The 26,446-nt window shown below is 43.0% G+C and overlaps 2 protein-coding genes across 3 annotated transcripts in view; one reads left to right on the top strand and one right to left on the bottom strand.

The window, feature by feature from the left end:
• Positions 1-11,064, bottom strand: part of nbas (NBAS subunit of NRZ tethering complex) — a 145,435-nt gene extending 134,371 nt beyond the window's left edge. For both annotated transcript variants that reach the window (XM_034287943.1, XM_034287944.1), the window contains exons 1-6: positions 10,962-11,064; positions 8,835-8,886; positions 8,392-8,428; positions 7,031-7,108; positions 6,198-6,245; positions 5,904-5,947 (exon numbers count right to left, since the gene is read on the bottom strand). In XM_034287943.1, the coding sequence (XP_034143834.1) occupies positions 5,904-5,947; positions 6,198-6,245; positions 7,031-7,108; positions 8,392-8,428; positions 8,835-8,886; positions 10,962-11,054 (352 nt within the window). In that variant the 5' untranslated portion in view covers positions 11,055-11,064. The remainder of the gene's footprint in view (positions 1-5,903; positions 5,948-6,197; positions 6,246-7,030; positions 7,109-8,391; positions 8,429-8,834; positions 8,887-10,961) is intronic.
• A 235-nt stretch (positions 11,065-11,299) lies between these two features.
• Positions 11,300-20,506, top strand: ddx1 (DEAD (Asp-Glu-Ala-Asp) box helicase 1). Its single transcript, XM_010883068.3, has 26 exons — positions 11,300-11,401; positions 11,532-11,583; positions 11,810-11,873; positions 11,970-11,999; positions 12,321-12,417; positions 12,719-12,766; positions 13,005-13,088; positions 13,295-13,378; positions 13,546-13,622; positions 13,702-13,774; positions 13,976-14,052; positions 14,194-14,308; positions 14,608-14,746; positions 14,955-15,015; positions 15,289-15,387; positions 15,870-15,959; positions 16,154-16,345; positions 16,612-16,663; positions 16,908-17,054; positions 17,160-17,251; positions 18,434-18,506; positions 18,586-18,658; positions 18,957-18,999; positions 19,166-19,261; positions 19,632-19,752; positions 19,882-20,506. Exons 1-26 carry the CDS (start codon positions 11,386-11,388, stop codon positions 20,010-20,012), a joined length of 2,226 nt encoding a protein of 741 aa, XP_010881370.1. The 5' UTR covers positions 11,300-11,385; the 3' UTR covers positions 20,013-20,506.
• The last annotated feature ends 5,940 nt before the right edge of the window (positions 20,507-26,446 follow it).

The raw sequence follows: 26,446 nt of genomic DNA, 5'->3' as shown, positions 1-26,446 counted from the left end.
AAACATATCCACGCTCATTATTACACACACACACACACACACAGTTTAACATATCCACACTCATTATTACACACACACACACACACACACAGTTAAACATATCCACGCTCATTATTACACACACACACACACAGTTAAACATATCCACGCTCATTATTACACACACCCACACACACAGTTAAACATATCCACGCTCATTATTACACACACACACACAGTTAAACATATCCACGCTCATTGTTACACACACACACACACACACACACACACAGTTAAACATATCCAGGCTCATTATTACACACACACACACAGTTAAACATATCCACGCTCATTATTACACACACACACACACACACACACAGTTAAACATACCCAGGCTCATTATTACACACACACACACACACAGTTAAACATACCCAGGCTCATTATTACACACACACACACACACAGTTAAACATACCCAGGCTCATTATTACACACACACACACACACAGTTAAACATACCCAGGCTCATTATTACACACACACACACACACACACACACAGTTAAACATACCCAGGCTCATTATTACACACACACACACACACACACACACACACGACACCCTCAGGGGATGAAGATAAATTAGGCCAAGTCACAAGCCACCATGTGTCCTCTATTGAAAGACAGGGAAATGGATATGATATCTGTGCACGCACGCGTGTGCATGTGTGCATGTATATCGGACAGTGGAACAGCAATCATAAATACCTAAAGGGAAAAATTACTTAACTTATAATAATGAATAAAAAACAATACTGCTTCTAGAACAGTCTGAAGACAATTAATACTGAGTAAACTGAAAGCTGAAAGTCTGGGGTGAGCAGACAGAAATAAAAATAAATTAAGGCAATAGAACAGCTCTTTTCTAATTAAATGGCGGAGAAATATTATAAAATAAATGTTTTATCTTAGCAACTAAACGGCTGCTCCTTAGACCATGGTGACATCATCTACCAAAACACAAACAAGACCTTGTAAAATCAGATGTCATTAATGGGAATACAACATTTTAGAACGCAGACACAAACAGATGACAACTAACAGACATTAACAGCCAGCATCTTCCAGATTAATTTGTTCAGTCCATGAAATCCCAGTAATATATATATATATATATATATATATATATATATATATATAATTTTATTTTTTACTGGAGCCGGACAAGCGGACAATTATTAACGCCAAGCAGAGACATTTTTTAACCCTATGAAAAATTGGTGTGTAGAAGACCATTTAAACTAACACAGTCACAAAGGTTAGATACCATTAAATATTGTTGCATCTAAATAGTCTTTTACACACAAAAAGCTTGAAATTGTCCCAGAGAATCCATCTAGACTAACCTCTTTGAGAGGCTCAGTGAAAGCTGTGATCTGAATCTAATCAAACATTTGTGGCATGACTTGAAGAGCACTACCCATCGACAATCACCAGAGGAACCTGACAGAGACTGAACGGTTTCGTAAAGAATGGTCAAATATTGCCAAACCGAAAGGTTGCTGGATCGATCTTGAGCTGACAAGGTAAAATATGTGTCATAATTCCATCAATAATGTGTGATCCCATGGCTACAAACCAACTCCATAAGGTTATTTCAGGGAGTGTGGGATATAAACCAAATCTCTGAGGTTATTTCAGGGAGTGTGGGATGTAAACCAAATCTCTGAGGTTATTTCAGGGAGTGTGGGATATAAACCAAATCTCTGAGGTTATTTCAGGGAGTGTGGGATATAAACCAAATCTCTGAGGTTATTTCAGGGAGTGTGGGATATAAACCAAATCTCTGAGGTTATTTCAGGGAGTGTGGGATATAAACCAAATCTCTGAGGTTATTTCAGGGAATGTGGGATATAAACCAAATCTCTGAGATTATTTATGGGAGTGAGATATAAACTCTCAAAGGGTGTTTCAGGAAAAAGCTAAATAATTCCAAATTCAAACCTGTATCAGGTGTAATATTAGCAATGTTAAAACATCTGACAGCTAGCGTAAAACAAAAAATAAAAAAATAAAATCTGCTGTTCGGTGCCGAAGCGAGCTGGTAAATCTCAATTGCTCCCTCATACCCCACAGAACGGATGCTAAGGTATAGAATGTTTTCTTTAAGGGCGATTGGGATTGTGCTTAGCACCTGTGTCAGAGTGATATGCAATGCAGGTGACTTTGACTGATGGGTCCTTTCAGATGAATGAGTTGGCTCGTTCTCTCTGCAGCACAGTATGCCCATTCAGAAAGCTTCCTAAAATAGTCCAAACCCATTTGGACTGCATCTTGTCAATCAGGTGGAACAGAAGATGTATGCAGCCAGCAAGCATGTGGAGACTCAGAATAAATGCATTATGCTTCATGAAATGTGGCCAATTCCTGTCATCATTCATCCTATAATATTTTCAGTGGCTTATTATTTTCCAGTAGGCAAATCAGAGAAGAAAAAAAAATCATGAGGCCTACTGCGGCCACATTTCTTGTAATTTTTCTTTTTTAACAAGTTGACTAAGAACACTATTGTCTACAGCAATGACCTAGAGTAGGAACTATTAGGTTTAATACCTGGCATAGGAACAGAATTAACGATTTTAGGGATCTAACAACATTACACTCACTAGTCTGCAGTTGCCTTACGTTCCACACAAAATTCAGACAACAAAAATGCAACATTATTTAGGCTGACATAAGAACTACTATTTGAAAACCAAGAGAACACAAGGAAGTGTTTATAAAATAATCGCCTCAAATGTTCATGTCTTTACTCTAATTTAAAGCAAGGCCAGCGTTTACCGTGTATGTGTTGCACAGCTGGCATCTCTCCACTCATGACCATTCGATCTGACCGAGAAGTCATCATTGGCAGAACCAACAACTAATCAAGCATTTAGACCAATCAAAGCACTAATCAAGAAATTTTTCCAAATTCCTGCCTCAGAAGACTGCCCCTTTGTGTCCAGCCCCCTCAGGAACATAGGATCAGATGGTAACTGCTAGTGAGGTCAGGGGCGGGACAAGGGCAAACCCTGTTGGTCCTGGCAGTGTTGGAATGCAACCTGATGGGTGTCTGACAGGTATATATAGGACTTAATGTTTACTGATAATGGTCCATTATGGCCATTTTGTTTATTGTGTTCTTTCCCCCACTTGGGCAATGTAAACATCCATTTCTCATGCCAATAAAGCCCCTTTAAAATTGAAATGGGGTGTGGGAGGGAGAAAGAGTTAGGAAGAGAGATGACACCCACAGAGAAAAATAATAGTGGCCAAATGTTTAGGTCCAACTATCAAGGAACGCCCCAGGAAGGAGGCAATTTAACAGCACCTCAAAGCCACGCAGGAGTAGAAGAAAACAACTGAGCATTAAGGGAACATGACCGCCAGTCTCAGCCTCTTGCTTCACACTCTCTTTCCCTCTCAATTCTTCTCTTTCTCTCTCTCTCTCATTCCCTCCCTAACCATCATGACTTTTATTTGTTTCATTTCCACATAGATGGCTTTCTGGGGTAGAAAATTGGCTATTACTGTCTTGAACACACACACACAAAGCCACATTGCTCGGCGGGGTGCAACTATGCAGAAAACCATCAAACCTTAAACATAGAGGCACCGGACAAACCCGGACACATCACATTACTTCATCTATAAGTTGGGTAAAAGGCTCTTTGGTCTTTATTGTTATTCAGATTAACGGCCTGACCAATGATCCTTCTATGGTGGGAGTTAATGCAGAAAATGTGACAGCTACTTCAATGGTTTACAGGTGGAGGCAAAAGAAGTAACGTAATGTCCTCATTAGGGTCATATCCTTCATCCGTGCAAACTGGGAGGTTTCACAGCAGAGACGAATGCCAGCAACATATTAAAAAAATATATTTTACAAATGATTACGAACATAAAACCAATTTCACCTCAAGATAACAGATTGAGTTTCAGAGTTACAAAATAAAATGTCTGAATAATTCTCAAAGCACTGCATTATAAACCAATTTAATCCAGTGTTGTAAAGCAGAGGGGCCAAAGTTCGTCCCAATCGATGTATGAGAGTAATACACAGTTAGATACATCAGGTATTTCAGAAAAGGGGACACAACCTGCTATTGGAGGAGGGGGGGTCTTAATTTTTCTCCAATATAAAATTGCATTTCTGTAGATGTTTGATGAATAAATGATTGCAAAGTATAATGTTCCATTGACATTTGTTAAATTCTGTCACCTTTATCTGTCAATAGTGCTGAAGTGAAGACGACACAAAGTGAAGGGGGTGTACTTTTACAAAGACATATGTATCGACACACACACACACACACACACACCCACACGCACGCACGCACACGCACACGCGCACGCGCACGCGCACGCGCGCGCGCGCGCACGCACACGCACACGCACACGCACACGCACACGCACACGCACACGCACACGCACACGCACACGCACACGCACACACACACACACACACACACACACACACACACACAATACCCATTAGAAACTGAATTTCATTATAGCTGCTGGATCATACTGAAATCCATAAAACACTTCTCCGTGAAATGAAATGAAGTAAAACTGAAATGAAAGAAGATTAAATGAAAATAAATGAAAGAAGAGAGTGGCTGGAGTTTACACGGACCTAGGGGCAATCCCTCGACACACACTATAAACTCTTATTATACTACAGCTAATTGTATGACCCACAGAGAGGGAGGGAAGAGACAGACAAAGAGACAGAGAGAGAGACAGAGAGAGAGAGAGACAGAGAGAGAGACAGAGAGAGAGAGAGAGACAGAGAGAGAGAGAGAGATGAGTCACTTTAATATCTGAAGGAGTTATAGTGTATGAGAATTCACTCAGCAATAGTTATTGACCATGTCTGTTTATTCTACTGTCTTCAGGTTGTGTGTGTGTGTGTGTGTGTGCATGTGTGTGTGTGTTATAACCAGCTAATTAAGTAGGTAGATCTATAATCAGGGAGAGATTTAGACACAGGACACCAGGAGGGAACAATTCATTATAACCTAAAACAGAAAACCAGCCGGTTTGCAGACTTCATATGGTCAGAGTTGAAAACCCTTAACCTACAGGATGCACACTCAAACCATCAGAGACACACACACAAACCATCAGAGACACACACACAAACCATCAGAGACACACACAGAAACCATCAGAGACACACACACAAACCATCAGAGACACACACACAAACCATCAGAGACACACACACAAACCATCAGAGACACACACTCAAACCATCAGAGACACACACTCAAACCATCAGAGACACACACTCAAACCATCAGAGACACACACACAAACCATCAGAGACACACACACAAACCATCAGAGACACACACACTCAAACCATCAGAGACACACACACTCAAATCATCTGACACCCATACACACACACACACACACACACAAATACAATCTTCACTCCAAGCCTTCTCTTTTTTGTCTGTTTTAATGGAAGTCAGTGGACTAAGCTGACAACAGGCTGCTACCGTCACACTGGCGTTTATGGGAAAGCCACCAGTTAAGCCGATCAGAACACACACGTTTTAATGTACAACAGCTAGACTGAACTATGTTCATTTCTCTTCCAACCCTGTGGGCCGGATTAGAGACTGGAAATGGAACAGTCAGAACTTCCTCTGGACCTGTCTGTCCTCAATCACTCTCCACACACCAGGTCAGAAAAATAAACACACACACACACACTTTATAGGTGTGTGTGTTTGGGTTATTTCTTATTCAGTCAGGGAAAGATATGACAACCATAGACAGACTAAAAGGCGAGCATGTGTGTGTTTTATCCAGTCAGTCAAACATGATTTATGAGTTATAAAACATACGCCAGTGTTCTTACCCTGACATTTTCCAATGACCGAGCCAAAGTCATCTCTTGCAGACCTGTACACACACACGTACACACACACATGAGCATTGAGCAGACTTTAACAGAACAAACTGAAAATTGGTCAGGTGAATTAATATTGATTGTTTATTAGGAATTAAGTTTAGTCATCATTACACAGCACCCATCTGATTGCTGAGTAAACCAGATATTTTACACAGTTAACTAAACAAGTGAAATGCAGAGTTTAGGACAGAGGCATAGACCAACTGACTCTCACACACACACACACACACAAACACCTACCTGATCTCCACACACAGGTCTTGGACTACAGCAAGCAGCTTCCCATTACTGAGAAAGAGAGACAGACAGACGAAAAAAAGAAAAACAGACAGACAGAGGTAAAACAAACAGAGAGACAGAGACAAAACAAAGACAGACAAAAACAAAACAAACAGCCAAACAGAGACAAAACAAAGACAGACAGACACAAAACAAGCAGAGACAGACAGCCAGAGACAAAACAGACAGCCAGAGACAAAACAGGGAGACAGACAGACACAAAATTAACAGAGGCAGACAGACAGGAACAAAACAAAGAGAGAGAGAGACAGAGAGTAGGAAGAAAGGATGGTGACAGGTTAGGGAGAGACTTCTAGAACAGATGTTTTGTTCTTGCCATGGAGCATTTCATTAATCAAAATATTGGGTTGTAATTTAAATGACAGGTGTGCAGTTACATACCATTTTTTAAACAAAGACCATTCCATGAACTGTTATTATAGTATTAATCATGGGGTGATAAACAATGGATATATGGAGTTTTTTGATTGTCCTGTGTCATAAAGGCCTCTGGCACCCCCTAGCATTCGTGCTGGGGAAGTGCAGTGACTGTCATGCTTTTACCCAGCCAGCACTTCGAGACCAAGGCATTAACCAGTGTTGTACAGTGTGATGTGATGCAGTGCGGTATGATGCAGCACACTGTAATGTGATGCAGTGTGGTGCAGTGAGGTGTGATGAGGCACCTTGTGGTGTGATGTGGTGCGATGGCAGTGTTGTGTGGCCTGATGCAGAGCAGTGTGCTGCAGTGTTTTGTGATGCAGTGCCATGTAGTTTAAACCAGTGCACTGTACCTTGCAAGCACCAGTTGCCAGTTGATCTGCTTGTTTGCCAATCGGACCAGGCCAGGGGGCAGAGAGGAGCTAGAAGGGCTAATACAGGATTAAGCAGTCAGCCATTATACCACTTAAACAACCAACGACACAGGGACCAATACAACATTAATATTACAATGCTATGTAAAGTTCATAAAGAAGCACACCGACATATCGGCCAGCAATGTTCATAGTTTTTACATTTGCGTGACATTTAAAACCGATTGTGCTTCCTCGCGTTTCTGCTGTGTTCGTTAAACAGCGGGACCCGCATGCCAAAACCATAGCCAACACAGCAAGAAAAGAAAAATCCGGACATGAACTTTTTGTTGTAAAGATTAATTGCCATTTCTTATTTAGATAATATGTCGATATACGAGTTATTGAGCTCCTGGTGCTATTGTATTCATGTGGGACTTGATAAACAGAGCCAATGAATCCCGCACACTCTATGCAGGATACCCGCGCGAGCAACTTCGAATTCAGAGTGAGCGTGGTGCCTGTAGCAAAAACGGGTCCTGTACCTCACAGTAGTCTAACCGTGTTTTATCGTTGAAAGATTAATTTCCATCGAAAGTTACTTCTCACCCGAAAGTGATTCTTAATTATTTTGTTCACAAGCATGGTGGTTTCAATTTTAGTTTTAGTTTAACGGCGACTGGTTGCACCAACGTCAAATTACCTCAGGACAGTCGGATCTAGCGGATTCAAATTAGCTAGCGAGTGGCGGCAAACAGACAGATGCACTCACGTGCTGTTGTCTCCGTTGCCAGGGTAACCTCCTTTCAGGCGCGGCTGAACATTTCCGTGATATGTTGTCTAACAGTGGAGTCAGGTTGGTTACCAGATTGTTTGTCAATTGACCAGCAAAACCACGCTCCTTGTTACTATAAATATTTTTTTTGAATCACAAACCGTTATACTCGTTTGTTTTCTGTTTTATGGTCAAATGTGATAGGGCCTGCCTGCCAAAATGTGTGGCTGGTATATTTATTTTATCTACTTGGCAGCAAATTACTCTTTAGCAAATTACTCCCTATCCAAAGACCAATAATGGCATTTGTTAAAGAGGTTTTGAGATTTAAATACCATGCCTACATTATTTATTACATTCATATCCAGGCCTTGTATAATGTATATAAGGGAATGTGTATTTATCATATTATTTATACAATTTCCAGTCATTATCAGACTTATTTAGGATTGGCATTGGCTAAGAATTTTCTTATTGATGCATCCCTAATGGTTTTAGTAGAGTGAAAAACATAGCAGAAAATACACCATGTGTTTAAGGAATAATTTATAAGAAATTGTTAACTAATGTAACATGAAAAGCTTACCTGTACCACAGATAGTGTAGGATGAACCTAAAAGGGCCTATCACAGACAGAGAACAGAGCAATTAGGGGGCGTATGTCCAGTTCACAATCACATCTTTCAATACATAAGCAAATCCCAGTGACCTTTCGGTGAATTCCAAGTGACGCCCCTCAAACCTACAGGCTCTGTTCAAACAGGACACCTGTGGCACCTTAATTAGAGATGAAAAGTTCACAAGAAGGGCTGGAATGAATTCGAACAAATGATTTAATTATTCTTATTCATTTCATGAGCTGTCCTCCCCAATTAAGGTGACTATTGTTTACTGTTCTGGGTGGAATGTTGGGTTCTGGTTGCTGACCCGTCTTGGACCTGCTATCAAATGTGATCAATCCTTTCTTAGCATGTTTAAAACCGATTGAGGATGGAGTTCGGTGCAGGCTATAATAACAAGATATCTTACCTGTCACGGCCTTGGCAATTACAGACGAGCTGTGCTCCTTGTTGCCCCGTAACTACAAAAGGCAGAGAGTTGCAGATTATTACTTTCCCCTTGGCCTACACTGACTTCTTCATTGTCTCTTTACGATACTATGCAGTTGAGTGAGTGGGGGGGCGGGGGGGGTGTTAAGAGCCCCCTAATATCTTCCTGATTGTATACCATGCATTGTAACATACCTACTGTGTTTCGTCTAAACGTGAAATAATAAGTTAAAAAAAATGAATACATTATATATAAGATCGTTTTGAAAGCATAAACAAGTATTCCTTGTCATGCCCAATTAAGAAATGTTTTCCAGCTAGACAGAGTGGTCAACATTGTCAAATGCCTTGGATAGGTCAATAAATAAAGCCACACAACTTAGTTCTATCCAAGGCCTTAGCAATATAATCTACAAACAACATGGATGCAGTAATAGTATTGTGCCCTGGTCTAAAACCAAATTGAAATGTGTTCAATACACAATTTTCAGTTAAAAATGAACACAGCGGTATGTTTACTAGTGACTCCAATATCTTAGGAAGAAAAGACAATTTAGAAATATGTGGATAATTATCAAGGACAATAGTATCTCCATCTTTATGTAGAGGCAGCACATGACACTAGTGCCTCCACCTTTATGTCGAGCCAACACATGACACTAGTGTCTCCACCTTTATGTCGAGGCAACACATGACACTAGTGCCTCCACCTTTATGTCGAGGCAACACATGACACTAGTGTCTCCACCTTTATGTCGAGGCAACACATGACACTAGTGCCTCCACCTTTATGTCGAGGCAACACATGACACTAGTGCCTCCACCTTTATGTCGAGGCAACACATGACACTAGTGCCTCCACCTTTATGTCGAGGCAACACATGACACTAGTGCCTCCACCTTTATGTCGAGGCAACACATGACACTAGTGCCTCCACCTTTATGTCGAGGCAACACATGACACTAGTGTCTCCACCTTTATGTCGAGGCAACACATGACACTAGTGTCTCCACCTTTGTGTCGAGGCAACACATGACACTAGTGCCTCCACCTTTATGTCGAGGCAGCACATGACACTAGTATTGCCACCTTTATGTAGAGGTGCACATATGCAGTTTTCCAAATCATTGGAATTATACCAGCTGACAAAGTTTGATTCAATATGTGTTATTGCCCCTGAGGATAAACAGTGCTGCCTTGACCAGCAAGTATGGGTCTAATTTATCAGGACCTGTCGATTCCCTAGCATTTATAGTTATCAAAGCATCCAGCACTTCATTTTCTGAGAATGGTCTTAGGAAGAAATCTTGACTATCTTAAAAAGTTTTCTGCCAAAATATTCAATATTCATATTATCATATGAGGCAGAAGTAGAATGTTTTTCAAAGAGGTTGTCTGCTCTAATAAACTGTCTATTAAAAGCATCAACGATAATGTTCTTGTCAGTAATAGGACCAGTCTCCAAGACTAATTGCTTTAGTAAGGAGGTGTGTAATAATAATACACAACCTCATTGGGTTAGTCAATGGAAGACATTTCCATTTAACTGCGCTTCAACACAAAAGTTATAATAATAAAAAAAAAATTTGAGTTAGGACTACACCAACCTAGGTGTTGCCAGAATGTTTCTGGCAACCACCTTAATGAATTTGTATGTTTTCTTGTGAATTACAAAGGAATAGGCAAAATAAAACAGTCAGATTTACACCACCTGAATTACATTATGATTCTAATGATAGTAGGGACAAAGTACAGAATATTGCAAACTAGTTAATGACTACAAAAACTAACATTTTAGCAATATTGACATCAACACAAGTTATTAATCTTACATATTTATAATCAATTAATATTATATAGAAAGACAGCTACACGAATTAATGGTGATTCAATGCCAATTCAAAATACGATATCAACAATGAGTGAGTGGACATATTTGTGCGACGTGGCTAATTTTGATGGCTAGCTCATATAGCTAGTTAGCTAACGTTAGTTGACTTGCAGCAGCAAACTTGCATGGGTGTCCATTAACATTTTACTGAACGTGTCATGCCTTTTACGTCCACTATCACACTAGGAAGTAACGAAATCAGATTTCGTACAAACCTGAGTGTCGGTCTCCGGTGGCCATTCGGTATTTATTAGTAAATCATACAAAATGTTTTCCTCTTCTACTTCAGTCTTACTATCTTCAGCCATGTTTGCAGTGACAGATGTCACAAACTACGGAGCACGCTGTGGTAAAAAAAGCGTTGTTACGTGAAACGGGTTTTTACGAAAGCAGGTTGTAAATAATAAAATACTATATAAAATAAAATTATTGCGACCTTATTAATGTATGTTTTTGTATTGTATATACATTAAATATGTAACTTAAAATTAGAACATGTATATGGCTTTAATGGAATGCCTTCGAAGACATCGAAAAGCAGGAACACAATACTAAAAGGAACGACCACCAAGCCGACCTTTTTACATTTGATGCACGCTGATAACTTCACATCCGGATTCATCAAACTCGTTGGCAGTTATGGCGGCGTTTTCTGGTAGTGTTTTATCTATTCTTAGTGTATTGACAGGGCAAATAAATGTGTCTTTTGTAATGGAACATATGAAACACTTATGTGAATGTTGTTCTGCTAGTCTGTGTCAATGACGGCTCTCTCTGGTCCACAGAAATGGGTGTTATGCCTGAGATCGCCCAGGCTATCGAGGAGATGGGATGGCTGTAAGTATTGTAGGCTGCTTAATTAGCTAACTAATCAGATAAATTACTAGAAAACCTGCTGTGTCCTTAGGTATTATTCTTGTCTGTTGATTTAGCCATGTTTGCAATGTGACAGTCAGTGTTAAAAAACGGAACTCCCTTTGTATCACCCCTTGACCATAACTTTCAGATCGTACACACGTAGCCCCCCTCACCCAAATATATAACTGTTGTCGGACTTTTGCAGCCTCCCTACGGACATCCAGGCAGAGTCAATCCCTCTGATTTTGGGAGGCGGAGATGTCCTCATGGTGAGACGCTAATCGTTAATTAAATAAAACATTCCCAATTATGACTCCTCCCCCATTCAGTGCGTTGATTCATGATTCTGTTGTTATTGTCTCGAGGCGGCTGAGACTGGCAGCGGGAAGACAGGGGTGAGTACCATGGAGTTTCTGTGAAAACCCATCACCTACTATCTCATATTACAACCAGCTGTCAAATCTCTTTTGTGGAGAGCTGAGTGTCTGCTGTTTTTTTTTTTATTTATGTTTCAATTAAGACCTAGACAACCAGACTCCCTACTGATTAGTGATCTTTATTCATTGATCAAGTGCAAAAGAGGAGAGAATCTTTAGACACTCTGCCCTCCATGGAATGAGTCTGCCAACTGTGACCTGAAGGAAAAGACTGGCTCCCAGTAGGGGTAATATTGACATATTTTGACTGAAAGGTGAAACCTCTCCTCCCCTCACCAGGCTTTCAGTATCCCAGTGATCCAGATTGTCTTTGAGACTTTGAAGGACCAGCAGGAAGGGAAGAAAGGGAGGGCTGCCGTGAAGACAGGTGGACCAGGTACGTCCCACAGAAGGCAGGCACATCTTCACTGATGTAAAGGTCCTTTACACTGCCTGCTTCGCGAGCCGCGTATTTCCTTGATTTGGCTCATATAATGGTCTGCCTTACAATGAAGTTTGATGTCTTTCCAGAAAAGTCGTACCCATTCAGTAGCACCAGCAGAGACCGTGCAGGCGATGTGGACACATAATGGCCCCTCTTATATAATACTGCCTCAAAAATATAAAGAGTACCAAAATAAACTGATGTTTTGTCAACCATACATTTTATCTGTCTGTCTGTGTTTTGCCTGTTTCAGTCTTCAACAAATGGCAGATGAACCCATATGACCGAAGCACAGCTTTTGGTATGTCTGCAAGTAAAGGATGAGCTTTGCCTGTTATGTAAGATGCACTGGAAAATGAATAACCTACTAGATTAAAGATGAATTAAGTCTAACCCTACAAGATGCAGAGCCTGAGGTTTTCAGTTGCAGCTGATCATGGATATTGCATAATAAAGTGTAAGGATGCCTGTGTTTGGGTGACCAAAGGGGATACATTCTGTAAAGACGACTGCCTGTGTTTATTGTTCTGTCTCTTTAGCCATTGGGCCGGACGGACTGTGTTGCCAAAGCAGGGAGTTCAAGGAATGGCATGGATGTCGCTCTACCAAAGCTATCACCAAGGGTAGGATACAGAAACACACACCATACTCTACCAAAGCTGTCACCATGGGTAGGATACAGAAACACACACCATACTCTACCAAAGCTGTCACCAAGGGTAGGATACAGAAACACACACCATACTCTACCAAAGCTGTCACCAAAAATATTTTAAATCTGCCTCGCTCTGTGTCTGTCTGCCTCGCCCTGTGTCTGTCTGCCTTCCAGGAAAGTACTACTATGAGGTGACTTGTCATGATCAGGGACTGTGCCGGATCGGTTGGTCCACCAGCCAGGCATCTCTGGACTTGGGCAAGTATCTCACAAACCACACACACACACTATGTCTACGCACTTCAGTTCATTTGAGTCTGAACTGCTGTGAAACGTCTGTGCTTCTTGAGTAAATCGTAATGAAGCAGCATGTGTTTAGCTGTCAGTTTTGGGGTTTTAACCATCAACATGGTTGTCGTTACTAGGTACTGATAAGTACAGTTTTGGCTTTGGAGGAACTGGGAAGAAATCGCACAACAAACAGTTTGACAGCTATGGAGAGGTGGGTTACTGCAGACAGTGAGACATCTTAAGAAGTCAACGGTATACATGGCACTTCTTTTTACGTGTGTGTTTTCTAGGAGTTCACCATGCATGACACCATAGGATGCTACCTGGACCTCGACAACGGACACATGTCCTTCTCCAAGAATGGTACGATACCATCCCGAAACATCCCGTACGATCCCCAGGGAAGTGTCCTCTCACTCTTTTTAGATTGGCATGATGCCTTCAGAGAAATGTGAAAACCCCGGTCAGGAGCACAATGTGTTTTAGGAGGGAACATGTCAACGGGAGGTCTGATTATGGGTTACTGTCACACACACAGTCTCTCTTACAATCTGTCTCTATCAGGTATGGATTTAGGCTTGGCGTTTGATATCCCAGCTCATCTGAAGAACCAGCCGTTCTTTGCGTCCTGTGTTCTCAAGGTAATGATATGTTAAACTCTGTACCTGGTCTATATTTCCCTTAATAACCAAACTGTGAAATACCCTCAAAATAAATCATACAATGTGTTCTGACTAACATTTAATAACCCCCACACACTTCCTTTCTCTTTTTTTTGTCAGAATGCAGAGCTGAAGTTTAATTTTGGGGGGGAGGAGTTTAAGAACGCTCCTAAAACAGGCTTCGTAGCGCTCCAACAGGCCCAGGATGGACATGTGGTCAAGTCCAGCCAGACAGGTATGTGCTGTGGTCACACTGGGGCTGTGGATAGAAGGGGGTTAGGGATGTACAAGTCAGTCAGCAGCTTTATATTTGCTGCGAGGAGAGGGTGACTCTCAGAGGGAAGCAGCGTTCAAGGGGGAGTTGATGAGGGGGGTGAGGAGTGGGAGATGGTCTCCAGAGAGACTCTGTTAGAAAACAGAGGATACATTAGGTTTAGTGAATAAGGTGTGGATGTCATCAGTCTCCTGTTCCAGGCAGATGGAGGTTTGAGGAGAGTATACTGCAGTGTTGTCTCCTGTTCTACTCCTCCCCAGGTACTGCGAAGATGTCGGAGGTAAAAGCCTCGTCCAGTGGTCCCAAGGCTCTGATCATTGAGCCCTCTAAAGAGCTGGCTGAACAGACACTCAACAACGTGAACCTGTGTAAGAAATACGTGGAAAACCCCAAACTCAGGTACAGCTAATCTATCTTTTCTGGTCTCTTCTCATCTGTCTCTCTCTTATCATCTCTGCGTCTTCATCTCGCTCTTCTCATCAGTGTCTCTTTCTACTCAGGGTGGCACATTTCAAAGTAGCTACAATGTTCTTAGGTGGGACTCTGACTGCTAAAATAAATCAGACACACTGATTGAAAACAACGTTTGAATGTGTCTTTGTTGCAGAGATTTGCTGATCATCGGCGGTGTCCCTGCTAAAGACCAACTGTCCACTCTGGAACATGGCGTAGGTTTATTATCCTGTTATTACAGAGGTGTTTTTCTGAAAGTACTTTTAGGTAACTCAGAAATGGGTTAAAGTAAGCAGTAATGCATTTCAATTATATGTGATTAATAAGAATAACTATAATGTTTATAATAATGGACTAATGAGCAAAATACTCAGATTGTTTGTGAATTAAATATCCCGGTAAGTAGCTATTGCATTTATTAACACTATGAGTGGTCTACTGCCTTGGGTAACTTCCTGTCTATCCATCTCCTCTGTCTCTCCTCTCAGGTGGACATCGTGGTGGGAACCCCAGGACGTTTGGATGACCTCATCTCTACTGGGAAACTCACCTTGTCCCAAGTCCGCTTCCTGGTTCTGGATGAGTGTGTACGTACCCCAAATGCTCTTGTGTAACAGTGTTTGTTTTCTTAGCTTGCAGTGTTTTCCACTCAGCTGCTAGTTTTTTGTTATCTCTTGTGAACAAATTAAATGGTTTTATGGTGATTTACAAGAAGCAGCAACTGATTTCTTATCGAATTCATCATAATTGTGCAAAATTTCCATAGAAGTAAAAAATATATGCTTTAGATTAACATGTAATGAAAAATTAAATTTACTTTTTGCTCACAATACACAGGTGGAATTGGAAATGGGGTAGTTATCTGAGCCTCCTTTTGCAAAGGAGGATCCTTTTTTTTCTTCCGTTGCACATCTTTGAATCCCAGGGCGTTCCAGTAAACCACGCAGAACTAAAACAAACAACGAGGAGAGTCGCTTGTGTCGTCAAGGCAGATGATCCAAGGTCATCCGAGGAATGTTGACCGGGAAGGACTCTGACCTGTGTTGTGACCTTTGTTTTCTGACTGCAGGATGGGCTGCTGACTGCCGGCTACACAGACTTCATCATGCGAGTCTATAACCAGATACCCCAAGTCACCTCCGATGGCAAGAGACTGCAGGTACACTGTTTCCCAGGTCCCGGAGATCCTTTTACAACCAGGAGTTGTACTGAGCCAAACACCAAACTGCTTATTTAAGTTGGTGCTTGTCAGTCGTCTCCGGGAAAGACCCCAGACATTCCATGTATCAGAAGACTCCAAAGAACAGTGTACCCGAGTGTGTTTGTATAAAGCCCTGCTGCTCCTCCCACCAGGTGATCGTTTGCTCAGCCACGCTACACTCCTTTGACGTGAAGAAGCTGTCTGAACGCATCATGCACTTCCCCACCTGGGTGGACCTGAAGGGGGAGGACTCGGTCCCGGAGACCGTCCACCACGTAGTCGTCCCGGTCAACCCCAAAGTGGACCGGAGCTGGGAGCATCTCGACCGCAAGAAACATATCCAGGTCAGTCTGGGATCAGAATGGAACCCCTTCTGGGTCGATAATGGGCCATGAATGTGTTTGTAATAATATAGCTGGCTACGCTACGGGAGGTGATGATTACATTTGTTCTACTACTATTTAATATTCTGTCTACTCCCTCCTCTCTTTCTTCCCCTCTTGCTCCCTCGTCGCTGTTTCTCCCTCCTCCCTCCCTCCTCCTCCTCTCCTCCTACATCCCTCTCTTTCTGTGTCCATCCATCATCATCTCCCTTCGGGTTATATATCAGACTGATGAGGTCCATGCTAAAGACAACACCAGACCAGGAACCAACTCCTCAGGTCAGACCGAGCAGAACCCTGTCACACAGACTGAGATGCCTCATTCTGTTAGAGACCAACACAACTACAACAGTTCAAATAAATGTCTTGCCCGTCACTCAGCCGCAGTACCACAGCATTCAGTCCACTTCCTTTAGCACTCACTAATAACACATGAGGGGAGTTTAGTATATGGACTGTGTGTGTGTGCGTGTGTGCGTGTGTGCGTGTGTGCGTGTGTGTGTGTGCGTGTGTGTGTGTGTAGAGATGTGGTCGGAGGCCATCAAGGTGTTGAAGGGGGAGTACACCGTCAGGGCCATTAAAGAACACAAGATGGACCAAGCCATCATCTTCTGTCGCACCAAGATAGACTGTGACAACATGGAGCAGTACTTTATACAGCAAGGAGGAGGTCAGTACTTTATACAGCAAGGAGACTGCCTAAGCACAGGGCCCAGAATTTTGTGCTACACCCATTAGTAGTACTAGATACATAAACTCGCTCTCTCTTCATTAGGCCCAGATAAAAAAGGACACCAGTTTTCCTGCGTCTGTCTCCATGGTGACAGGAAGCCCAATGAACGCAAGACCAACCTGGAGCGGTTCAAGGTAACTCACACCATAGCGCAGTGTTTCCCAATCCTGGTCCTCAGGACCCAAAGGGGGCAAGTTTTTGCCCCTAGCATGCACACACTTGATTGATGTAATCAACCTATCACTGTCTATCTATAAATTTGAATCAGGTGTGTGAGAGCTAGTGCAAAAACGTGTAGCGGGATGTCCTGGTGCTCTGCTGAAACCTACGGGAGATGGGATGTTGTCCGAAGCCAATGAGAGTAGTAGTTATATCAATTACTTAATGCGCGGTTAGATGTTCCAGTGATAATGACTATTAGGGTCCACAGCAATGATCAGCATGCTGCAGAGAAGGACCTGGTGCCTGGATGTATCCCGGTGATAATAATAACAATAAATCCACCACTGTGGACAAAGTCATGTTAGCTACCTTTGACGACATGGTGATACAGTTAGCCACGTTAGCAACGCTAGACGACATGGTGATACAGTTAGCCACGTTAGCAACGCTAGACGACATGGTGATACAGTTAGCCACGTTAGCAACGCTAGACGACATGGTGATACAGTTAGCCACGTTAGCAACGCTAGACGACATGGTGATACAGTTAGCCACGTTAGCAACGCTAGACGACATGGTGATACAGTTAGCCACGTTAGCAACGCTAGACGACATGGTGATACAGTTAGCCACGTTAGCAACGCTAGACGACATGGTGATACAGTTAGCCACGTTAGCAACGCTAGACGACATGGTGATACAGTTAGCCACGTTAGCAACGCTAGACGACATGGTGATACAGTTAGCCACGTTAGCAACGCTAGACGACATGGTGATACAGTTAGCCACGTTAGCAACGCTAGACGACATGGTGATACAGTTAGCCACGTTAGCGACGCTAGACGACATGGTGATACAGTTAGCCACGTTAGCGACGCTAGACGACATGGTGATACAGTTAGCTACGATAGTTAGCCATGTTCGATATGACTTGCCTTAGATGATATGGGCATAATGCTGTACACAGACATGTTGGAGGGCCATTATCTTTAGTTGTGTGGGTTTGTAACTATGACATCCTGATGTGACGGTTTCCAGACTTCAACCCATCAAAATAAACATAACTTACTTAATGTACTATGTTGATAAGTGTTTATAACTATACAGTTCCTCTGTATAGTGACACTTTTATTTATTTCCATCTGCCCATCTAGAAACAAGAAGTTAAATTCTTGATCTGCACAGACGTGGCGGCCAGGGGCATCGACATCCATGGGGTTCCCTATGGTGAGAGACACACATCCCTTCGGTGTTCCTGATCTGTGCAGATTCCTAGTGTGATTAAACAATAATGGATGTTTTCCAGTGATCAACGTTACGCTGCCAGATGAGAAGCAGAACTACGTCCATCGCATTGGCCGAGTGGGGAGAGCCGAGAGGTCAGAAACACAGACTGACCGGCAGAGACTGACTGACCGGCAGAGACTGACTGACCGGCAGAGACTGACTGACCGGCAGAGACTGACTGACCGACCGACCGGCAGAGACCGACTGACCGACCGACCGGCAGAGACCGACTGACCGACCGACCGGCAGAGACCGACTGACCGACCGACCGGCAGAGACCGACTGACAGACCAACTGGCAGAGGCTGACCGACTAACAAATAGGGAGAAAAATGGTACACTGTGACAACAAGTCTGAAGAAAATCTAAAATAACTTTCTGTTTGTCTCAGGATGGGCTTGGCTATCTCCCTTGTTGCCATGGAGAAAGAAAAAGTAAGGCCACAATTTGTAGTTACATGTTGTAAATATGTAATCTCCCAGAGACTCTATGCTGAATGTTTGTGTGTGTGTCTGTGTGTCTGTGTGTCTGTGTGTCTGTGTGTCTTGTGTGTCTGTGTGTCTGTGTGTCTTGTGTGTCTGTGTGTCTGTGTGTGTGTAGGTGTGGTATCATACGTGTGCGAACCGGGGCAGGGGCTGTTACAACACCAGACTGAAGGAAGATGGAGGATGTACCATCTGGTACAACGAGAAGGAGGTTAGGAAACACTGACACACAGCTACTCCTCAACACTACACTGACACACAGCTACTCCTCAACACTACACTGACACACAGCTACTCCTCAACACTACACTGACACACAGCTACTCCTCAACACTACTCTGACACACAGCTACTCCTCAACACTACTCTGACACACAGCTACTCCTCAACACTACTCTGACACACAGCGCACTCCTCAACACTACTCTGACACACAGCTACTCCTCAACACTACTCTGACACACAGCTACTCCTCAACACTACTCTGACACACAGCTACTCCTCAACACTACACTGACACACAGCTACTCCTCAACACTACTGACACACATGGTCTTCATTGTCCCGTCTCCGGTCTCCAGCTTCTGTCAGACGTAGAGGAGCATCTGAAATGCACCGTTACTCAGTGTGAACCTGACATCAAGGTCCCAATCGATGAATTTGATGGGAAGGTTACCTACGGCAAGCGCAGAGCAACAGGAGGTATGTGTGTTTACACGTGTGTAATCTGCTTATGATTTAGCTGTGCAGTGTTCCCTTGGAGAACATCACTAATGGTTTAATATAATGTAGACTTGGTTGAATTCAACCATTTCCTCGTCTCTCTTCCAGCGGGAGTCCACAGTGGACATGTGGATGCATTAGCTCCCACAGTTCAGGAGTTAGCCAACCTGGAGAGAGAAGCTCAAACCTCCTTCCTCCGTCTTGGGTACCTGCCCAACCAGCTGTTCAAAGCCTTCTAAACACACACACCTGTCAAAACCACATGCACTCACCTGGTGTGTGTCTGTGCTGTAATCAGATCCTCCAATGAGAAGACTAGCAGTCAACCTTTCGCTGTTTACAACAACCCAATACTGAAAGCAGAATGCAGTAAGTCTACAGGATGCTCAAGATTTTACTTATTTGGGGGTAACAGATGTCATAGATTTATTTAATATAGTATGAAATTAAGTTTGAAATAAAATGTGGCCCATCGTCTGGACATTTACCAAAGGAACTGGTATATTTAAGATGGGGGGGAAAAAATATTGATATGGCAACGGCCTCTTGTTTTCGTTTAATTTTATGACTCTGATTCCAACACTTTGTTTCAGTGAAGCATTACCTTTCAAGCAACTGTCTCAATATAATTAACAAAGCTACATAAGAATATAACTATGCTCTGTTATGACTTGAAATAAATATGGATTCCGATCGTGTTTCTTCTTATGCACGGTCATTCATTGAGCAGGAATGTTGTATTTAAGTTGTTTATATGTGAACTCAACTGTGTCCAGTGTTGTAGTTATCAGGGTATATATTTTTTAAATGAGCTCTCATTACAGTACTCCGTACTATCTCACGGGTATTATGGTATTTGCTAAATTTACTGTAATTCCATATGACGACAGTGTTTCTCTGTAAATGTAATGTGTTCTCTTGTGGTCTTTACTACAAAAATTGACAATTTATTGACACTACACCAAATAATTTTCTCTAACCATTCAAATGCAAACATCATAGCTAACGTTAACAAGCTAGCCAGCGAACCTATTAAAAATGAACACCGGTTCATTTAACTCCGGGTCCTAACATCTTTGACCGGATACATTCATCTCGGGATTTGCGTTTAAATGCACAAAAGCTTTACAGTACACGCTTGTTTTCCAAACATTTCAAATGTTCTCACCTGTTGCATCCATGCTAATGTCAATGATGTGTAATCCCAAAGAACCCGCACTAGAGGGTGGTGTTGACCAAATCAATGACCCCACTTGAGATCCTCATGTAAAACAGCACAACGCAGGGGGGTTGGGACAGTACATGTTCAATATTGCAAGTTCGCTGTTAGGCAAACGTGATAACTAGTACACAACGGAAACTGCGTCGACGATTGTTTTCCTCGCAAAATGTATTGTGTATTACTTTTAGATATTTACCAAAACCTGAATATTAAATATAATTGTGTCTTTACAATTTTGTTTTCAAAACATTTTGACGTGCTGCTTCCATGTCCAAGATTTCAATAGTGTAATACCACAGAACCCTCACTAGAGGGCAGTATTAGCTAAATGCTAACCGTTGAGAAAAAAACATCTCAAAATAATTACTCCGATGGCTTATTAAAAGTAGGGCACTTTAGTGTCCGTAGAAGGTCAGGTGCTCTAAGCCACTGCCTCTGGACTTTGTGTATCATTCCAGCAAGCTGGTATTTCAGCACATACTCTCTTATAGCTTTCATGCTGTCTACAAAACACCCATGGTGCAATGGGAGATACTGCCATGTGGTCTGAGTGTTAAGGGTGAAAGTCTTCAAAGTGACTGTCTGGTTGGTTTTAATTGGCTCCCAGGGGAGGGGGAGAAGGGGGGGGGGTTGTCTGTAGTGTTGAGTTGAGCCTTGATGTTTAATCAATAAAACACACACAAAGACTTACTATTACACACACACACCTGCCTGCTATAGCACAGTAGCAGGAAAGAGGGAGAGCTAGGTTGACCCTAATTTAGGCTGGAAATGATTCAAACCTGTCTTAGCAAGCAGACAGACAGAAGACAGGGAACAATATACATCAGGATGACCTTCCTGATCATCGATATGACCTTCGTGATCGCTGTCAGGAGCAGTAGCGGCGTTCTACATGGTTTCCATGGTGAAGACAATGCGGTTGTTGTTGTTACTTCTCACCACTGAGGTATGACGTCGCCATGCTACCATCAGTCTGGAGTCATCCACTACTACGGCTTGTTTATCTTTAAGAGCTTCATTGACACAACCAGATGGTATCGTTATAATCGTACAGTCTGACCCCCCCCCCAGGGCACCCCACCCCCCTCCAATAACCCTGCTCCAGGACCCCCAGAGGGCAGTTGGCTGAGGGAGAAGAACTGGGTTAATAGGAAGGTTTAAAATATTCACCACTAGTGTACACACATGTACACACTCACTTACACACCACACACACACATGTACACACTCACTTACACACCACACACACAGCATAAATACACATTCACTTACACACCACACACACACACCATAAATACACATTCACTTACACACCACACACACACACACCATGAATACACATTCACACACACACACCATAAATACACACTCACTTACACACCACACACACACACCATGAATACACATTCACTTACACACCACACACACACATTCCCTTAGACACCACACACACACCATAAATACACATTCACTTACACACCACACACACACGTACACATTCACTTACACACCACACACACACACCATAAATACACATTCACTTACACACCACACACACACATGTACACATTCACTTAGACACTCACATACTCTCACACACTCAATAACACACACACACTTATACACACACATTTGTTGGGGGGAACAAGAATTGCATGTAAGGGGAGACGGCGGAGTGGATCTCTCCTGCCATGATCAAACAGCGAACGTCTCTGTCAGCCGTAGTGGATTTGTGTTGAAAGAGAACATCCGACCTATATCATATAATATAATTTAATATAATGGCATTTCTCGCCTTAGAAGAGACAGTTCAGTGAAGGACACATTTACTGACCACAACATTTATCAACTCAATACCATGAGACCACTGCAGAACCCTCTGATTCAGGAACCAAACATGCTGTGGAAACTTCCCTCACTCTCCGCAAACCCCTTTAACATACTGGAGATGGTAACAACAACTCAGCAAAGAGCAGATTTGTAAAAAATTATAAAAATGCACAAAATATTGGAACATAAAGGCCCAGACCCTGACAGGGTGGAAGACTCACAGAGTAAGGAACAACCAGATTGGCAAAATAGGGCGCGAGGGAAGGCTTTTCATGCCAAAATAAAATAAAGCGTAGGCATATACAGTAGTTCCCTTTGGAATTATTGGCACCACTGATACGTGTGTGTGGGGGGGAGGGGGGGTACTATTGAAAATGCATTTTATTATTGCCACCCTTACAAATTCTGAGACACATTTCTAGCTTTTAGGTGTGCCAAAAAATATATGTCTTGTGTATTTTTCTGAAGCTGATTAAATATTTTTGTATTATTCGAAGGACACTGGGTATCTGAACTGGATTATACAGACAAATAGAAGTAGCATGTTGTTTCCTCTGCTCTCACTCCTAAATCCCAGCTTGATGGATCACGGGTCCTTAGAGTAAAAACGGAGGGATACATCAGAAAACACAGGGCGTAAAAAGATGACAGGAAGAGGGGGATGGAGAGGAGAGATATAGGAGAGAAAAATGAGGGCGATAGAGAGGGAATAACACAGAGGGGGGTGGGACATAAAAGAAAAATATGTGATGTTGACATTTTCTCGGAGTATTGCTTTGCTGCCACGTTGTAACAAACCAGCCGTCATGTCTCTAAATGTCTTTCAGGTTACATGAACGACCGCGTTAAACCTCTCCCGTAGATGACTAACAGCTTTACGCAAATATCCTAATAACAGTCTTAACAGTAGTAGCTACAATATGACGGACACACCAATACTCAAACCTTGTGAAGGGATTCGTGACAAAAATTGATGACTTTCGTGGTTTGACGTGAAGGCTCACGGCTGTGCTGGTGAGGTACCCATCCCTAGCCTGCCGACGCCAGTTACCAGCACATGCGTGGGGTGGGAACGGCTGTCATTTGCAATTCTCTTCACATTCACCTTGCAGTCCCAATTATTCAGCCAATGTTCATGCTCCCCGAAAGCCAGCCGCGAAAGTGGGTCACTGGATTTAAAGGCGAAGCGATATGTTAGCGCCCCCCCCCCCCCCATCTATACGCAGGTCGCAACATGCTCAGACTCTGGGGTGTACAAGATACCCAGACGTTTATTCTTCTGGAAATCCATGCTTGCCTATCCCAATCCTAAACCTAACCTAACACTATGTCTAACCCATAACACCTCAACTTAAAAATGACACAAATTCTAGCGAACAGTAACTCTGAATGTATGTTTTAGCCAAAACCTATTCCCCAAGCCAGAAATCCTCATGGGAAACACAGTTGTCATGTTCCTGGGTCACATACCCAACTTGTTTTTCACAATTACCCTTTTCTCAATGTTATGGTATCATATGACATTTTGTTCTGTCCTCGTTGTGAAACTATTTATTCCAGAAATCAAGCAGGTGATTTATAATCCCCAGTAAACAGCAAAGTGGTGTAGAGTGGTGTAGAGTACAGTACAGTGGTGTAGATTACAGTACAGTGGTGCTGAATAGAGTACAGTACAGTGGTGTAGAGTACAGTACAGTGGTGTTGACTAGATTACAGTAGAGTGGTGTAAAGTACAGTACAGTGGTGTTGACTAGATTACAGTACAGTGGTGTTGACTAGATTACAGTAGAGTGGTGCAAAGTACAGTACAGTGGTGTCGAGTACAGTTTATTGGTCCCTACCTTGCTGCTTCAGACTTTGTTCTGTCAATTTGAGTTCGCAGTAATAGGCCATAGGCTAAGCATGAAAGTGGGGCTAGCCCCTCTCTCACAATGCAATGTACATTGTACGTGTGAAAATATTATGTTAGTGTGATCAATGTAGATCACACAAATTTGATGCCAAGTGGGGCTGACAGCCAGTAGCCCCACTACAGCGTCATTTCAGACCTGATTGACTGTCTGCCTGTCTGGCACCAACATTAGTCGTCAAGAAGAGCGAGGAGGGTAGATTGTCTTAGCTAGCTTGTTAGCTTCACAAACACCAGACAACTTGAGGCAATTAATAGAATGGATTTCATACTCGAGCATCGGTTTGAAACCCTTCATTTGGAGGAGAAACTTGAAGTAAAGCGACTTGGTGCCCATCAGCCACGGGATATTGTCATCACTCAAACTGCTGGTAAAAGTAACCGTGGGTTTCACATGGAGTGGTTTTTGAATAAAAAGTGGCTAACGGTTAGCATACAAAATAATGCACTCTTCTGTTTTCCATGTCTGCTATTTGGTGGAGATGGTACTTGGTCGAGGACGGGTTACAAAGATTTGAAACATCCTTCTGAGAGGATTGCAAAACATGAGCGCAGCGGGTGTCATCTGGACAATGCTGTGAAATTGGGCTTACTTGGAAGGGTAAATGTCGCAGCCCAAGTTGACAGTGCATACAGGCGCTCCATTGAGCAGCATTACAAACAGGTGGTGGAAAACAGGTACGTTCTCAGTCGGAGCATAACGTATGAAACTGTGTGGAAAATGTGAAACTGCACTGCGAGGACATGAGGAGTCGGTGGACTCCCTGAATCCTGCAATATCAGATGCATTTTCGAGATTGCCGGCAATGATCCCGGATCAGGCGGCCGAAATGAGCTTTCTCCGCAGGGTGGCTGGGCGATCCCTTAGAGATAGGGTGAGAAGCTCGGTCACCCGGGAGGAGCTCAGAGTAGAGCCGCTGCTCCTCCACATCGAGAGGGGTCAGCTGAGGTGGCTTGGGCATCTGTTTCGGATGCCTCCTGGACGCCTTCCTGGGAAGGTGTTCCGGTCCCGTCCCACCTGGAGGAGACCCTGGGGAAGACCTAGGACACACTGGAGGGACTATGTCTCCCGGCTGGCCTGGGAACGCCTCGGTGTCCCCCCGGAAGAGCTAGAGGAAGTGTCTGGGGAGAGGGAAGTCTGGGCATCTCTGCTTAGACTGCTGCCCCCGCGACCCGGCCCCGGATAAGCGGAAGATGATGGATGGATGGATGGATTTTCGAGATTATGTGTGAGGACGATTCGAGACTTCAGAGGCACTATGACGTTCAGCCCATCTTCAAAGGGACATCTAGAACTGTACAAAACGGACTATTAGACTGTATGTATGAAGTGTACTGCGAGGAGATATCCAAACAAGTGGATGAGACATAATTTGTTGTCATACATGCAGATTAAACAACTGATGTCTCCTGTAAATCACAAATGGTGGTTGTTTTGTGATACATGTTGCCCTGACAATACAGTGACAGAGAGGTTTTTGGAGTTTGTGGAAGTCAAAGATAAAACTGGACTCGGCCTCTTTAATAGCATCATGGGTGTGCTGGAACCACTGCTCAGACTTATGAAGGTGCGGCTGTAATGAGTAAAAACGTCAGAGGGGTACAGACGCTAATGAAAGAGACATACCCACATGCCCAGTTTGTTCACTGCTATGCTCACCAGCTGAACCTGACCTTGCAGCAACTTTGTTCAGCAAGGATGAGCATCC

The sequence above is a fragment of the Esox lucius genome, chromosome 18 (genome assembly GCF_011004845.1).
Source record: "Esox lucius isolate fEsoLuc1 chromosome 18, fEsoLuc1.pri, whole genome shotgun sequence".
NCBI lineage: Eukaryota > Metazoa > Chordata > Actinopteri > Esociformes > Esocidae > Esox > Esox lucius.
The sequence above is the reverse complement of the archived record's forward strand: the minus strand, read 5'-3'. Positions and strand labels throughout refer to the sequence as shown.

Bases quoted from the DNA above. Each gene is read 5' to 3' on its own strand.
- ddx1 (XM_010883068.3), top strand. The intron at 15,016-15,288 runs GTAGGTTTATTA...CTCTCCTCTCAG, and splicing joins TGTCCACTCTGGAACATGGC to GTGGACATCGTGGTGGGAAC. The intron at 15,960-16,153 runs GTACACTGTTTC...TCCTCCCACCAG, and splicing joins CCGATGGCAAGAGACTGCAG to GTGATCGTTTGCTCAGCCAC.